Here is a 16,618-nt window from a genome sequence, read left to right as displayed (position 1 = left end):
ACCGGGGAGTGAATGGCAGATGGGCTGTGTTTACTGTCCTTACCGACCGGCACGGAAAAGGGAGTAGCTCAGGAAGTGTGAGCAAAACCTTCAGCCTTTCACAGCTGATTCTGAATGATGCTAATCCACAGACAGTACCGAGTCAGGATCTTCTGCTGCACTTCCGAAAACTGTGAGTTGCTGTAACTGCCAATCTGTTCTCTATTTCACCCTGCCCAAAAGAAATCATATAAAAATGTGCAATGGGAAAAAAGAAAAATAGATAAACCCAAGTGCATTACTTCTGCGCCTACTCAGTTCTGACAGACCTGGCTCCAACCCACTGTGCTGTCCTTGACTTAGCTCCGACCTGCTGTGGACAGAGCTCTGCGTGGTCTCTGACTTCTGCTGGTCCATTAGCACAATTATGGCAGGTTGCCCCTGCAGTCCCATTAGTACCTATCAAGCAGAGAATTGCTTGCTTGGTCACTGTCTGTAAGCCTTTTGGTGACTCATTTATCAGCTTTTGCTGTATTTCAGAGAGTAAATCACTTGAGCTCCTTATGAATAGCAGGTTTTAAAAAAAAAAGCCATATGATTTGCCAGACTACAGAGTGTGACCTTTTTTTTTTAATTCACTGGCTAATTTCTTCCATCTGCATTAATCTACTTTTCCATCAACTACATGCAATTTAACATGAACTTCAGTTCTTAAATGTATGACCACCCCTATCCTGGAAATTTTTGCTATGGCTGAGGAATGATTTCCAGTGCTTCTAACACAAGACAACAAACCACTCTGATGTTAATTAATTCTAATCGGAGAGACATTTAAAGTGTTGGGCAGGCTGAAACACATCTCTATCACCAGAGCAGAACTAAGCTCTAAAACATGTGCTTGTAACAGTAAGCTATGGGAAAAAAAAAAAAAAAAGGTGGGTAGGTTTCTTTCTGCACACCTTGCAGGGTGGGATTGTTTTCTTTTTTGAGGGATCATGGGATTCCATGTTTTTGTCTTGTTAACATGTCTTATTTTTGTTTGGAAGACCAAGCTGTAAGTACTCCCTAGTGCAAGGCATTCAGGGTAAGCAAGGAATGCCGTTAACTTGGCTGCCTCACTTCAAGGTTTGGGACTGACAGTTTTGTATTCTTTTGTTAACTGCAGCTTTGGGTGGAGTTAGGATTTTTTATCACAGAATGGAAATCACCAAATCATAGAATCATTAAGGTTGGAAAAGACCTCTAAGACCACCAAGTCAACCGTCAACCCAACACCACCATGTCCACTAAACCATATCCTGAAGTACCATGTCTACACATTCTTTGAACATCTACAGTTATGGTGACTCCACCAGGTGCCCCACCCTGGGCAGCCTGTGCCAATGCTTGACCACTCTTTCAGTAAAGAAATTTTTCCTAATATCCAATCAAAACTTCCCCTGGCGCAACTTGAAGCCATTTTCTCTCGTCCTATCAAACTGAGGACTGATTGCATCAGAGTCTGGCTTACAACCACAGCATTAACTTGCTTTTATCTATCCCACTCCATATCTTACTACACCCCGCTCTGGCTCTGTATTTCACACTGTATTTCAGCCTCAGCCAGTGTCCCTCCGTAGCTGCATGAAAGGGTTTCCATTCATCCTTCTCACTATTCCTACTGTCTCTGCATTTTATTGGTCTCTCTCCTTCCAGATGCTGCTCCTTCCACCTGTGTCTCAGAGTCCTGTCTCCTCGCTCCAGGCTTGGCAGCAGATCTCCAGTAGCCTGGGCAAAGGCTAAGCCAATATTTTTGGGCAAATGCTCAGTATGAACTAAGCTTCCCAAGCTCTCATCTGACTATCCTGACTACTAGGAAAAACAGTAGCCTGCAAACCCTTCTTCTCCTCTTCCTTCAGGCCCTTGTATTTTCAACAAAATAATAGTCACTGGAAGAAGAAGCAAGAGGAGGACATAAACAAAACAATGTTGATTATCAAGAAATTTACTTAGAATACCTGAGTCACAGTTGCTGTTTCAATCGAAGTTTTGTTGTTTATTTAGAGTGATAAACTGAAAGAACAAAAAAAATAAGAGTGCCTTGGAGCCTGGTGGCCCATACACTTACTCAAGAATTAGGAGGTGTGTGTTTACTATCCCTCAGAGCAGAGTGGATATTATACATCCACCTCCTACAGAACATTTACAGTAAGGGAGCCCCACTGGCATTACTTCTTTTTTGATTGAATTGTAAAACCAAGCTGCCTTTGTCCTGGGATCACTACTCCCACGCTCTGCAAACTTCACGGGCTCCTGCCCTACCTTAGGCTCACTGACGTTTAGGCTTTAAAGCCAAATGGTCCAAACCTACTGTCAAACATCAGATTCCTCTCCGTGACTTCCTTTCTCAACTATTTTTGGTTGCACTTTCAGGTTTTTTCTTGCTCTATCCTTCAACCGCAGGGCCTGGGCCCACGGAAAAGTTGCCGCGTTATGACGCAGACCATTTACCACCCAAAAGCAGCGCCGCAGTGGCTGCCTATCGACATGCCCACCTGATGCAGCGGTACATGTAAGGGCCGCTGATTTCCAATGTTTTGTTTTCCTTCTCCCTAGTCACTGTCAGCAAAGACTCAATTGCTCTTCCCCACGTAAAGCACACCTACGTGGCAGAAAACTGGGGACAAAACTCAGTTCTTATTAATTAGTATCATTTGACCACCTGCTAGTGCAAAGTTCAGATTCCCACAAATTGTTTAGCATGTCAGAGCTGCCGCCCACACATAGGCACATCGGCCAGGAGCGAAGCACACAGAACACTTTTTTTCAAAGAAAAAGCTTCATTGAGGGATACTGAGTGACTGAGTTATTTGCTTCATCTTACATGGATAGCTACTCCTCACGTCAGCTATTTAAGCCCCATGCGTGCCCTCCTGCTCAACTGTGACTGCCTCTGTGCAACACGTTTCTTTTCGAAGTCTGGCTGTCTGGTTGGCTTAACCCTTCAACCTTATAATGTAAAAAAATCATTGCTGACATTAAAAGCCTTCCCCCGTTCAAACAGAGGTTTACATGAGGAAACAGCTGTCCAACCCCAAAGAGGATTGAAGCTTGTGTGTTAGTGGCATCTTTCCACAGTTGGCCTAAGAGGTCTAATGAAGACGAACCCCACATAACCATATTATTAACCATTAGGAAGAGAGCAGCTGCTTGCAAAATTCAACAGTTTTGTGCAATGTCACAGCGACTCAGTTGAAACATTTGATGTTTGGAGGTTGGTAGACTGCAAATTTTTCACTCGGTGCTGAGTTCAGTTTTTAGCCTGACAGTGGGAAAAGTGTGAAGCAGTCAATTAGCACACCCTAATTGTTTCAACAGAGCACTTACTTAGAAACAAAAATTAATAATGGTGGATTTTTGTTTACCAAAATGTCCTGTCAGAATCGAAAAGCATTTGAGTGGCTACATGGGAGTGTTATGGTTTTAGTCTACCGATGACAGAAGAGAAACTGGAATACATGACCAATCTGAGATATGATGAATAATTATAAGAAATAAGCACTGAGATGATGAACAGTCCGCAGCAACAGAGAAATTAAATAACTCTGAACACAAAGAAATTTATCATGAGTGAGGTCTCTCTCTGTGTGTTTCATCAACAGCAAAAACTAAGTTAAAATCAATCTTTTGCTGAACACACATCTTTTGCTCAAATGAAGCTAAATGCTCTCTTTAAGTTGTCATATAACCACATTTCTGTCTTCCTTCCGTTATCACTCCAAGATGCTTTTTTCCAGGAAATAAGGAACAGCAAGTTAGAAGGGAGCAGCAGAATTTTCCAATAACTTATTTATTTGCCTATTGTGCATAATATTGGTTTTTTATTATACTTCCTACCATTCAAGCTAAAGGTTTGCTGCAGCTGCTTATTGCTTCTTTTGAGTTTTTCAGGTTTTGAATGGTGTTTTGTGATGTAGTACGGGCAACAGCAGGAAGCTGTGATCCGATCTAAGAGAGTCTCAACAGTCCCATGCCCCTACACCGTTCGCTCATGACAAGCTATGTTGCGGTCACACACCTCCGTGTTAGCAACAAGTGCTTAAGAGAGTATATTCAAAAAAAAAATGAACCAAATTAAATCAATTAGTAAAGTTGTGACTTTAAAAGTTCTTTAATATTATTTGTTCACTGCAGCATCATAGCATTTAAAGATCCTCGTGGGGAATCAAAACTCAGAAACATTCACTTCAAATAAGAAATGGAAAGAAAGCCGTAAGTGTCACCATTGAGGCAACAAGCAAGATCACCAGAAGCCACATGAGAATGATGAATGTGGCAGTTTGCTGTGAAGTCATCTATTTGTCCTGGACTCTTCTCTAACATCTGTGTGATTGACATAAAAAAAATGAATGGTTCCTACACAAACATGCAATTATGATGTGAAAATGACTGCTTTCCCTGTTTGACTGTTGAACAGAAGATGATCCCATTTTATTCTAATAGCCAAATATCAAAATTAGTCTTAGGACACACAAAAAATGTGTTTTAAATGTTTTTGAGTTCTTTTTTTCCTCAGTCTTTTTCCCTTGTCTGAAGAAGCTTTTAAATTGTCACATAAATTTTACTTATTTAGACAGTAACCATGTCTTCTTGACATCTAAGTCTCATAAATGTCCTTTAATAGTAGCAATGCATCAACATAATTAAAAATCAAAATTGAGATTTATAATCCCTCACTGCTAAAGGCACAACTTCACTTTCATATTGACTTCTTACTTTATAACAGCTTATCCTCCCCCAGCTTCTCCAACTAACAGGAAATACAATTGCAAGCTCTCCATTGTATTGCTGCAAACCAAGAATTCAACAGACATTTTTAACTCACTGTCTTTCTCGTTGCAAACCAATCTCTCTATTGATCCTGGGACCACAGATTCAGGGCAAAGGAAGAGTTGGGTTTGGTTGACTGTTTTTACTTTTTCTTACGTAAGTGAGCATTACAGGAGAAATGCTGAGAGAAATAGTTTTGCTTGATGAAACACAAGTTCAAGTACATTCGTAAAAATATATTATTTTTTGTTACCTCTGAGATTATTCTTCTTAATGAGGCACAAAGATTAAAGAAAAATACTTTCAAGGACTATCATATTAAATGACCAGCAAATTCAGGGCTGAATTCATCCAAATATAACTTCAGTGGAGTAAGGTTAGGGCTTGGTTTCATCACCTTCCTTTTACAGTTTAATTTCTCATGAAAAGTTCACAGCATAATGAATGCACAACTGCCAACCTTTTTTTTTCCTGAGAAGATAATGTTATTATCGAACCACCTAAGGGAGGTACAGCCAGCAACTACATCAAAGAAAGGAAGGGACCAAAAGGCAATAGGAAATGAATGCCACAGGGTCTAGTTACTCTATTACCACTCTCTTCCACCACCCTCCACCATTTTTATATTCCAGTGAATGCCCTTATTTTTTCAGAAACATAGTTTTAAATAGCAACAAAAACCTAATTTGTTACATACAATTAAGACTTACTATTCATCTCATTTCTATAGATGGCCTTTGAAGCTCACTAACTCCTAAGCGGGAAACAGCTGACTTCACCCCCTTCCTGTGGACCACAAAGGAGGATTTCAGATTTTGGCTGATATAAAGTCATGCCGTTAGGCTTTTCCCATGGAAGTAGCACTGATGCTGATGGGACCAAGGCAACCGAGGGTCCTTTTTTGTGGCCATCTCCTGTAAGTGCAGAGAAGACATGCTGGAAGGAAGTAGCCTGTGCTTTTGGAGATGTCAAGGGCTGATCTGAGGAGCATTGTCCATGCAGCCACAGAGCAGCATGAAATCTTCCTGCAAGTTAAGGGGCTCAGGAAGGTGGCTTGGACCAATGTCTATTGACTGCAAAAGCCACTTCCATGTAACTGTAATGAAAAAAAAGAGCCTGGTTAATCCATTGTTTAAAGGCTGAGGAGAATGTAAGAAGTACAAAATCAATATCCAGACTTCACTGCTGTTTTGCACTGTTTAAACGCTATATTTCTGATAGACCAAACTAGATTGCATAATGCCATTCAGTGTAGACAGACACCAGGCATTCCCACTGAACGCCACTGGAGCTGATTCGTAGTCCACTTGGAAGACACATGCCTGTATTTCCCGCAGCAGGACTGAAGGAAGCATGTTGCTCACGAGAAGTCTGGCAGGATTATTTCAGGGGGAAGGATGCTCTGGAAAGACAAAGTAATTGGACTGACCACTGCGGACGGTCCAGACCTCCTCACGCAGAGCCCGGGCAGCATGGGTTCAACCCTAGGCAATGCAGGAGAAGCTGGCGTCAGAAGGTACTGTTCTTCAATACGCGAGGTAAATGAGAAGGCATTTTGACAGGCAGGCAGCCCGAGACAACACACACAGCAGCCACAGAATGCCTGCAGGATTGCACTGCAGTCGAATGGAAATGTTCAGTCCAGAATAGAGTGGACATCTATCTCCCTGGGAAAAGGGCCCCGGTTAACTCAAGGACATTTTCTTAAAGGTAATTTTAGAGACCAAGATAAATGCCCTGCTCTGTTAAATAGATTCTTTGGAAAGTCTTGTCTCAGTGTACATTTGAACAATTTAGAGAACCTGGGAATCCTATGCCTGAAAGATAATTCAGCAATTTAAGTTAAGTAGATGCATTAAAGCAAACTATACAGACATACCAATTTAGTGAACCTCTTTACAGAAAAAAAAAAAAACTGATTTGGTATCCTCTTTTTAATCATTAGTAGCTTTCTTTGCAAGCAAAAGACCAATTTACATTAAAAACTAATTCTCATTCTAATGAAACTAATCAAACAACTTGTGCATCTGCAAAGGTTTATCCATGTTTTTATCTGCATTCTGTTGAGTAGTCCCAACAATTTAAGGGTAACTACTCATACTAGAGGGGTCACACAGATCACATCAGTATTTTAACTGCACCTAATGTACATTGGCTAAAAGACATGCTAAGAAGAGCCAGATAAGATTCACCTCCATGCAAAAAAATCAATATTGGAGGAGCAAGAGAGGTAAAGATGAACAAGGAGAAATTTCAGGAGATCCTTTCCTAAGCCCTAATATATTACTATAGAAGATTAGATACACATTTGTCTGTAAGGGAGCATGGGGATGGCTCTTTAATTGTACCTCTATTCTTAAATCATGCACAGTGACTACAGGTTCCTCAGCAGGAAAATGGTGTTATCAAAAGACCTGGAGCTACTGCCTGCACTTGCAGGAAGGTGGGCTCACTCGTGATTTAGTATTCTTCATCTCTGGCACCTGTGACCACAATTGCCAGGCTGCGGTTCATAGGTTCACAGTATCACCGGTACACAAATTCCTATCACCCATCGGAAAATAACAGGAAGATGTTTAGCTAGAAGAGTGGGAGCTGGTCCGTAAGAACAAAATCATGGGTTTTGTTTCTGTACCAGGATCATTAACAGGACAGTAAATAGCACTGGTAAACACACCTGTAGCGAGATATATATGTGAATTTGCAAAAGAAAAATCTTATCTCCGGATGCACTCGGTCCTTCCCTTTCCCTGCCTGCCTGTCATCCCCACATATACGTTGTACTTGCCCTGCTCTTTCAAAGCAAGACAACATTAACTCACCCCCACCACATGCTGAACTGAAGAACTTTTACAAGATTTAATTCTGTCAGTAAAACTCTTAGTCAATACAACAAATCCTCAAATACTCCAAAAATCATTTCTAAAGGATTTATATGGATTTTGTGGTCAAGCTGTCAATTTGATTATTTTTTTAATATTTAGAAAGCGTAGCTATAATAATTTCCAGTTCTCACCCTGATAGAAATACTTTCAGACATACATAAAACCTTGACTTGGTTTGCTGGAGACTCATAGGACACACACTGTAGGTAAGTAAGGGGTGCAGCAAACCTCACCCAGCTCACCCAGCTCCCCCTTGCCTGGACCAGGGAACTTGCCAACAGGCCCCAAACCTCCTTTGCTCCCAGTATAAGCACATTTCCTTCTAAATGAGATGCAGTGGCACAGGACAGACCTCAGCCTTTCCCAGCAATTCAAGGATGTGACCACCATGCCCAGAACTGTGGGGAGCTCCCAGGACTGCACCTCCCACCCTCCCTGAACAGCTGTGGAGAACCACACAAAGAGGAGGAGGGAGAGAAAAAAAAAGAAAATTCTGTTCTTTGGATGAAAAGTCTAGCTGACTACAGGTAAGACTTACCCAGAATTCTGATCTGCATTACACTTCTGACCCACTTTAATTCAGTCATTAAATAAACTGTATTTTTATGTTTATTTATCTTTAATTATTTTCAAAAATAATCTGATTTAAACATTAAACTGCTTTGAAATCTACCATGTTTTTTCCTGACTTGTAGCAGCGCAACAAGTGCCTCCAGCATCAGGTTCTGGAAATTGTGCTGGCACCCTACTTCACCACCGCAGTGTACACTGCCTTGCTCAATGCCGACTTTCCCGGGCAGCGTTTCAAGGCCTGTGCTCTGCAGGAGCTCAGGCTAGGTACAGCATTGCTCTCACTTTAGGCTCTGTCAAGTTACCTCTACAAATTCTCACCACCACCCGAAAAGGTTGGCAGTCCACCCTGGCTGCCTTCCACACGCTGTGGTGGCTGCTGGTGCGAAGTTTGCTCCATCCAGCTGCCAAAGGGGTTTAACAAAGCGAACGTGTGAACAAGAAGGATTTTAAAAGCCACCTGCAATATTTTGGGGTCTATAAAATGTTTCTAACCACTTACAAATAGAATCGCTGACGTTGTCGCGATGGGGAAGACTAGCACCCCCGCCCCCAAACCTGCACCTTCCCTGATGCAGGAGAGGACACACAAAGAGCACAGGCTCCTTGGGCACTTGGTATGTGGCGTGTCAGCTGTCACCGTTGCGTTACTAGTGCCATTCTAGTGTTCCTGGTCCCAGCCGTAGTGATTCAGTTTGTGGCCTTATGATGCATTCTTCTGAAAGAGGTGAGGGGTGGAACATGAAATCGGCTTTATCTCTGTGTGTTTTATGACACTTGGTGACACCAAGTAGGGAGGAAAAGCCATGTGTCTGATCTTGAAAGCACAGCAAAATTGGCCCATGGCTGCTATTAAAGCTGAGATTAGTTCAGAAATACAGTGATCCACAACCCCCCCACCATGACAATTAAGACTCCTCTGATGTCCCATTAAGCTTCCTGTTCTCTGTGTGGGAGAAACAATATTCACTTAATGAACATACGTATCTGCTCTGCAAGGAAATAAAAATTCAGTTGGATTAGGAGAAAAAATATTCTCTTTGCCCTTATTTTTTACCTTCCCTGCATGGGGACAGACGTGAAATCCTTCCCCACAGCAACGCAGCCATCCTCCCCTATTGCTGGTTTTTCACACGGGGCCTGTGGCTCTCCAAGACTCGCTACCATGCCATGATATTCTTTTAACAACCACAGCTCATTGCAACCTCTGGTCACCGGTTTGGCTGCCACCTTCGGAGATAAACTGGTTTGATGTAAAGACGTCTGATTCAGGTCCATCTCTTCTTGTCTAGAAATTGTACTGTCATCTTTGTTATCCAAGTACATCTGTCCCTGGGGGATGTTCTCCTAAAGAAAGTGAAAACAGATATATTAGGACTAAATTGAATTGACTCGATGTTTACTTCAGTACAAGCGTGTTAAAAATGCCAAGCAGAAGATTTTTTGTGCACCTTCGGATATTTCTCTTGTTGGTTTATTTCCACTAGGAATGATTCTAATGTTTTAAACCTCTCTACAACTTCAAAATTAGCCATTATAAAAACCATTGAAATACATAAAGAGAAGGCTCTTCTACTTTTTCCATGTCTACCATGATTTTCTCCCATAAATTTCCTAGAAACCTGCACTGGCCTATCCCACAGAGTAAGCCAAAAATCTCCAGATCGGAGGCGCAAGAGCCACTGGTGCAGAACATCTTCCTGGCTTATAACAGCACTGTTTCACCACCATGACATGGTTTTTCTCCAGGAGCTGTGGTGGCAGCAGCCCTGCCAACGCCACCGTTCTCCTCCCAGCCCGCGCCCCCCCCCCCCCCGAAAACTGCAGTCGCCCTGGAGCTCTGCCACAGCTGACGGCCCCTCGTTAGGCAGAACAGGTAATCGAGTTTTATGGAGACAATGTGCCATTTCAGCAGTTGCCAGCAGCATTTATGAAATGTGAATCAAACCTTGACAAAAATTAGGTTCTATTATATGATTATAAATGGTGATTATAATAAAACTTAGTGGCGATTATAATAAAACTTAGTGCATAACAGTCAAAAAGCTTTTATAGTCTCATCCTTAAAATTCAGTGTGAAAAGTTATAAAAAACAATTCAGAATGCCACAAAGTGCACAAATCGGACACGAAGGCTGAGTTAAAGACCAGCCTGTCTTAAATGCTCACTGTGGAGTCTAATCACGGGAATATTTCAGCATAAAGTGTCGAAGCCACCACAGAGGACAGGACAGGAAAAGGGCCCGTCAGCCTCCGATGTCCCCGCAGCGGGAAGAGCAGCCTTTTCGGAGCACACACCTGCTCCTCCCTGCAGAGACCTCAGCACAGGACATGCCAGTAGGTCTGCAGGGCTGTGGGGCAAAAATAGCACAGTAATAGGAAATAGGTTCTGCTTTGGTCCCAGCAGGAGAAATCACTAGAAACAGAAATAATAAAAAGCTAGTGATGATTTTGTGCAGCTTTGAGCTCTCATGGCTTTGCAGGCTAGAGGGGAACAGAGGCTCCTGAAAGAAAAGGCTGAACATAGAAGTCACCACAAATGCAGATCTTGGCTCCAAGCAAAGGCAGGCTTGCTAACCAAATCTAAACCAGAATTTCCGCAGATGGCATTTCCTTCTCCAGTCCTGCATTTATTTTTCTGCCCATTTTTTATTTCAATGCCCTTAGTCCTCATATACTAATCTTCTTCACCTGTCCTTACAAGTAAATTGACTAACTTGACTCTTCCCATCATTACACAGTAGCTGGAGCACTGTGTCTGATCCTGGTCTGCACAATTCAAAAAAGATGCAGACAGAATGGAGGGAATCCAAAGGAGGGCCACAAAGATGATAAAAGGGCTGGAGAACCCACCCTGTGAGGAAAGACTGATGGAGTTAGGTCTCTTCTCCCAGGAGAAGAGAAGGCTCAGGGATGATCCTATCACAGTATCCCAGTACTTAAAGGAGGTCTACAAAGAGGACAGAGACTCTCTCTTTACAAGGAGCCACATGGAGAAGACAAGGGGCAATGGGTACAAGTTGCACTGGGAGAGGTTTCACCTCAATATAAGAAGGAAATTTTTTACAGTGAGAGCAATTACCAGTAGAACAACCTCCCCAGGAACATGGTAGAGTCCCCATCACTGGAGGTTTTGAAGATGTGACTGAACAGCTTGATAGATAATCTCATCTAGGCTTCCTTTCCCATGAAAGGTTGGACCAGAGGGTCTTTTGAGGTCCCCTCCAACCTGAGCTGCTCTTTGAGTCTATGATTAGCAGCCTGGAAAACAACAGCATAAATAAGCCTTTGCTTACCTGTTCTTTCTCGGTTTTCTTGAAAGGGAGAAAAAAGAAAAGGAAGGTAGAGAGTGTGTGGTGAATTACTGAAAGAAGAAGGTGGCAGCTATTGGCTTCACAGGGCTCACATTTTTTTATGTGGCTGGCATACATCAAGAAACACTAAAGGTACTTCGATTTTCAATGGATAATACCTCTCCCCCAGATATTTTCTTAAAGGGACAAGCCCCATCGTCACACAGTGTAAGGAGCACAAGCATGGCTGATGTAATACCAAACACACTGTCACTGAGCTGGTTCGGGGCTTCTCCATAGCCCGGAAAGCCCTGAATTTTGGTGATCCAAGACAAAATCCTGAGTGAGAGTTCTGGAAAGCCAGGTTTTCCACTCCTGCACCGTGGGATCTGAGGCTGGAGGGTCAACGCACACCACGCGGGGGCCACCACTGCCCCACCAAGCCCTTCTTCTCACCTCTCACAGCCTGCTGCCCCACCAGGCAGCGAGTTTTGCCTATGCTAAAATCCCAAACTGCCTTCCCTTCTAATAGGTAACTTTGAAATGCAAATACCTTCAACTCCAAATGGAAAAGATAATTGCTCTTGTCTTCAATCTCACTTCATATGTTTTAAGACACTCTGTAAATCATAATTGAGATATCTGCCCACTTATTCCGTTTTTCGTAACAGTTGCTTTGTCTGAGCACCTGCTGTGAAAACACACAGATTTTTAAATGATGTCAGGCTGTGGAAACGTGAGCAGTAAGCCTGCAGCAACTAGTACTAGTTGTTGTCAGGCTGTACTAGTTTTTAAAAGATGAGAACCTGAACATGACCTCTAAAAATGATCCTGTTTCACCCCAAAAGTGGGAATTTTTTATCTTGAGGTAACTAAGGACTAAATTAGTCAGGCTTTCATATGTACCAAGCCTTAGCATGAAAGACACTTATTTTCATAATTAATATCAGTGAAAAAATAAAAGAATCCCAAGGACAAGAAGCTTGAGAGAAAACATGACACCTAGATACAAAACCATAAACCACATTATTGCACATTCACAAAAGCTTTAAAAAAAAAATACAGCATCATTTTGCCATGAGACAGGTTTGATTGTGATTACCTACGTAGCTAAAACATTGCTAAGGCAACTGTCACCATGGTATCTAAGCTTCTAAGGGATCAGTGCATTTACTGTTCAAGAAATTCTCAAATGATCACATTTCTTTGTAGTTACAGAACTTTTCTTCACTTTTAATTCTTCTTCCTTTTTCTTATCTTGCAATGCCTCCACCAGCAATGAGACATAGGTGAGATGTTATCACGTGAAGCTGAGGAGAGATTTTAGCCAAGGAAAACTCATTTCGGGTTCATCTCTCTGGCACCATGCACCAGCAAGGGTTTTTTAGCCACAGATAGAAATTGACCCAGCAACCACCCATCCAGAGTTTGACAGTATTTAAGCCATGTTTGTTATCCCTTTTCATCCCTTTCATCCCAGTCCAAGCAGCTGAACATCCACTTTTAAAGTACTAGTACAGAATTCATCTTTTCTTCAACTTTTCAGTGCTAGTAAGATCAACAGGCTAAGTTATTTAAGAAGCTTGTGTAGCCTGCTTTTTGGTTGCAAAACAAAGTGCTGGCGGCAAATAAAGTAGCTGGTAATACATCATCATTTAAAATATTATTTTCCTGAGTATCAATAAGCACAGCATAGCATTTTTGCAATCAAAAATTAAGTAGCCGTGAGGCTACAAAATATCACATCTGCTCCAGGTAGTACTCATAAATAGCACGTTTCCTGTCTTGTGCATCTTATTATCCATCAAAGCCTTTCTCCCACCAAGAGTGGAAAAAGTATCTCTGCACTAAGTCACCTTCCTATTATCAGGCAGAAAAATATACTGAATTCTAAAAAATAACTAGCTGAAGAGGGAGGGTGCTGGGGGAAGGAGAACATGGCTCTTGAAGCAGCACTCACGCTCAGCCCCCAGAGCTTGCATCTGCCAGGGAGCCTCTCTCTCTGAAGGAAACGTCAAGCCAAATCTCGCCTGTCTCTCTGTAGCATCTGAGACTAAATAAACTTGTCGCCTGCTCCGACTCCTCGTGCCCCTGTGCCAGGAGCACTGAGGAGGCCACGGGTATGAGCTGCTGCGAGGAAGCTCGCGCAGCCTCGCGCTGGCAGAGCGTGCCGAGGCAGGCGTGCCACCGAGGCACCTTTCTATACCCGCGTCTCCCTCCAGACACGCATCTCCCCACAGCTTCCCCACGAGTCAGACAGGTGATGTCGTACTGGCCTCCTGTGGCAAAGGCACCTTAAAACGGTCTCAGAAGCAGGGAGAAGGGTCGTTATTCTTAGCCTGTGGTCCGGAGAGACAGAGCAGGGCTTCAGCACTACATCTCCAAAATCCTCTCATCGCAGGCTTGTCCTTGCAAGGCGGTTGTCACACGTATCCCTGACCCTGCCATCCTGGGGACAGGGAAGAACCATTCTCAGGACTACTAGATGAAAACTCAGCTGAAAACCTATCTGTGGAGCCACAATCTAAAAACGAGACACCACACGCACACACATGCTCCTACACTACCACTGCCAAAACACACTTATTTGTATTTATTTATGCAGAGTAAAGGAAGGGTACTGCGGTGTCTAATGCTGTGATGTGCAAGCAAGAACTCTCAGTATTTCCTAACTGGTGTGTTTTCTCTTATAAATAGAAAGTGTTTCTAACTGTAGGAATGAGGTAAGACCGGTTTGGGCATACTGGGGATAACAAATTACTTTGACATCCAGGATTTCACAGTTCCAGTGCAGCTTTTTCCCACAAAAACCCTGCCTACCCTACATATAGGATCCCCATTACCCCACAGGGCGGTGTTAGGGATCGCACAGAATAATGCTGTGCAGAGCAGCCCTCCCCAGCATGACCGAGTGGGAAGACAAGGGAGCATGGTGTGCAGAGTGGGGCTGCAGGGCAGGCCATGGCAGATTGTCACCGCTGACTCTTCCGTACTTGTGTCTTGCTGCCCATCAGTGGCAAGAGGAATGACATGGATAAACCTTTATCATTATGCACCAACCGTACAAATAAGACTGCCTGAGGCTCCTGTCTAAGATGAATAAGACTCCTTATTTATGTTCCCCACGAATTCTTGGCCCAGGGCTGCAGAGAGGGCTATTTGGCAGGTAGAAGCAGGGTGACGGGCTATAAGAAGCTTTGTCTCCATTGGCCTGCCCAAGAAGAATTTTCTTCAAATTGTTCCCATGAGAGCTGTTCCCAGGTGGTGGTTCTCAAACACAACAAACATTAAAGACCAGATACCTTCTATTTTCTCTCATCAGGTTGGAAAGTGTTTAAATACCACAGTTATGAACTGGCAGAATTTCACAGTTTCCAAAAAGTTGCTGTATTTCCTTAGTCATGAGGAAGGTGTCTGGCTGAGAGTAATGTGCTTTCCTAATCCAGGTACTACATGGCCAGATCTGCTGGAGGTTTGGCAGCATGGAACTGTTTGCCATGGCCTCTTGTTTTACATTGTCAAGCTGGGATGGGCACTCATGTGTCCAGGAAAGTGAGGAAAGGCTCCAGCTGCAGCACCTTGTAGGAATTTAGTGGAAGTCCCTAAACCTTGGGGCAAGACAGTCCCTGCTGCCCCTTTGATGGCTTCCTGCAGCCGGGAGGCAGCCTGCGTTGGATCACAGCTCTTCTGGACTTCCTAGTTCAGCAAGACCTCTGACACTTTGCTGTTCAGACCTTGCTGCTTCGACCCTGCTGCTTGGACCTTGCTGCCCCAATCCTGCTGCTCAGCAGCTCAGACCTTACAGCTGTGTTAGGGCAGCAGCCCCTGGTGCACGCACAAGACCTTGACTTTGTTAGTGCCTGGGCTGCTTGTCTCCCTCACTGCTCACGGAGCTCAACAAGGCTGATGGGGATCCAGCACCACAGCTTCACCCGAGGACTCCAATCTTAACAGCACACAGGAAAAACCCTGCTGTGCTTAGTCAGAACCTGGCCTGCGCACATGGTGAAGTCCCCAGGCTCCAGTCCAGCAGCTACTATGCCTGGAGACATGGTCTTGCCTCCTGGGGACTAGCATTCACTAGACACCCCCAGAGCTCAGGGGAAATGTGGGAGCAGAGGCCTCGCAGGATGGAGGTGCCTCACTGCAGTGAGGTGGTGGCTGCGCTCAGAAGCCCTCAGTGGGGAAGGGAACGGGCAAATTGGGCTGGAGAGCCAGAGTGCGTCAGTGGGAGGTCTGTGCTGGGATGAGTGGCAAGGGAAGCTGGGAGGGGTTTGGGCATGGCTGGTGACTCGGTGCATGGAGGAAGTTCAGGATCGGTCATGATGACGATGGTCATGATAGAGGGGGCTGCCCTGGGGACAAGCTTATTGTACAAATACAATTCAAACAGCTTAAGAGGGGAGACCATTTGCAGGCCACAAGACAAAAGAAAAGTAACATTTTGGAGAAACCACTTGCAGGCCAGCAGACAAAAGATAACAACTTTGTGGGTTTTTTATAACGCAGCCCCACAGTCAGTTGCATCGATGCAACTGTCTGGACAGCAAACCTCCGGGCGCAGGAGCAAGAGCAAGCAGCCCAGGTGGGACCCCCTGCAGAAAGAATAAGCATTGTCTATCTGCACCCCAAGGAAGCACAAAGCCATCCGGCTGCCGCACTAAGCGCGGTAGGTGAGAAGCGGGTTGCGGCAAGTCAACGCGCCAGAGGAGATGGAACACGGAGAGAAAACAGCGTTGACACAATTTGGTAACGCTTTTAAAAGACGTCCTGCCAGCAAAACATCGAATTGAAGACCGTGTCTTTCCTGAGTGGCATCTCAGCGCCTGCGTCCGGCAGGAGAGCCTTCACGCGTGGCGTGGGTAGTGCTTTCCGGATGCTTTCGGGGTAGTTCTGCGGGGCAGCACTAAACATCGGCAAAAGAGTTTCCGTGCCGCCGACAGCCTCGGGTATTCACTCAAAACGGCCGCAGCCTTGTGCTCCCCGGCCCCGGCCCCGGCCCCGGCCCCGGCCCCGGCCCCGGCCCCGGCCCCGGCCCCGGCCCCGGCCCCGGCCCCGGCCCCGGCCCCGGCCCCGGCCCCGG

The 16,618-nt window shown here is 44.4% G+C and overlaps 1 protein-coding gene across 1 annotated transcript in view; it reads right to left on the bottom strand.

The window, feature by feature from the left end:
• OCA2 (OCA2 melanosomal transmembrane protein) overlaps positions 1–9,569 on the bottom strand; it is a gene marked incomplete at both ends in the record, with an annotated part of 180,251 nt that extends 170,682 nt beyond the window's left edge. The window contains one exon of the mRNA XM_082004815.1: positions 9,301–9,569. Within this exon, the coding sequence (XP_081860941.1) occupies positions 9,301–9,569 (269 nt within the window). The remainder of the gene's footprint in view (positions 1–9,300) is intronic.
• Positions 9,570–16,618: the final 7,049 nt, after the last annotated feature.

The sequence above is a fragment of the Phaethon aethereus genome (assembly GCF_964289735.1).
Source record: "Phaethon aethereus genome assembly, chromosome: 1".
NCBI lineage: Eukaryota > Metazoa > Chordata > Aves > Phaethontiformes > Phaethontidae > Phaethon > Phaethon aethereus.
The sequence above is the reverse complement of the archived record's forward strand: the minus strand, read 5'-3'. Positions and strand labels throughout refer to the sequence as shown.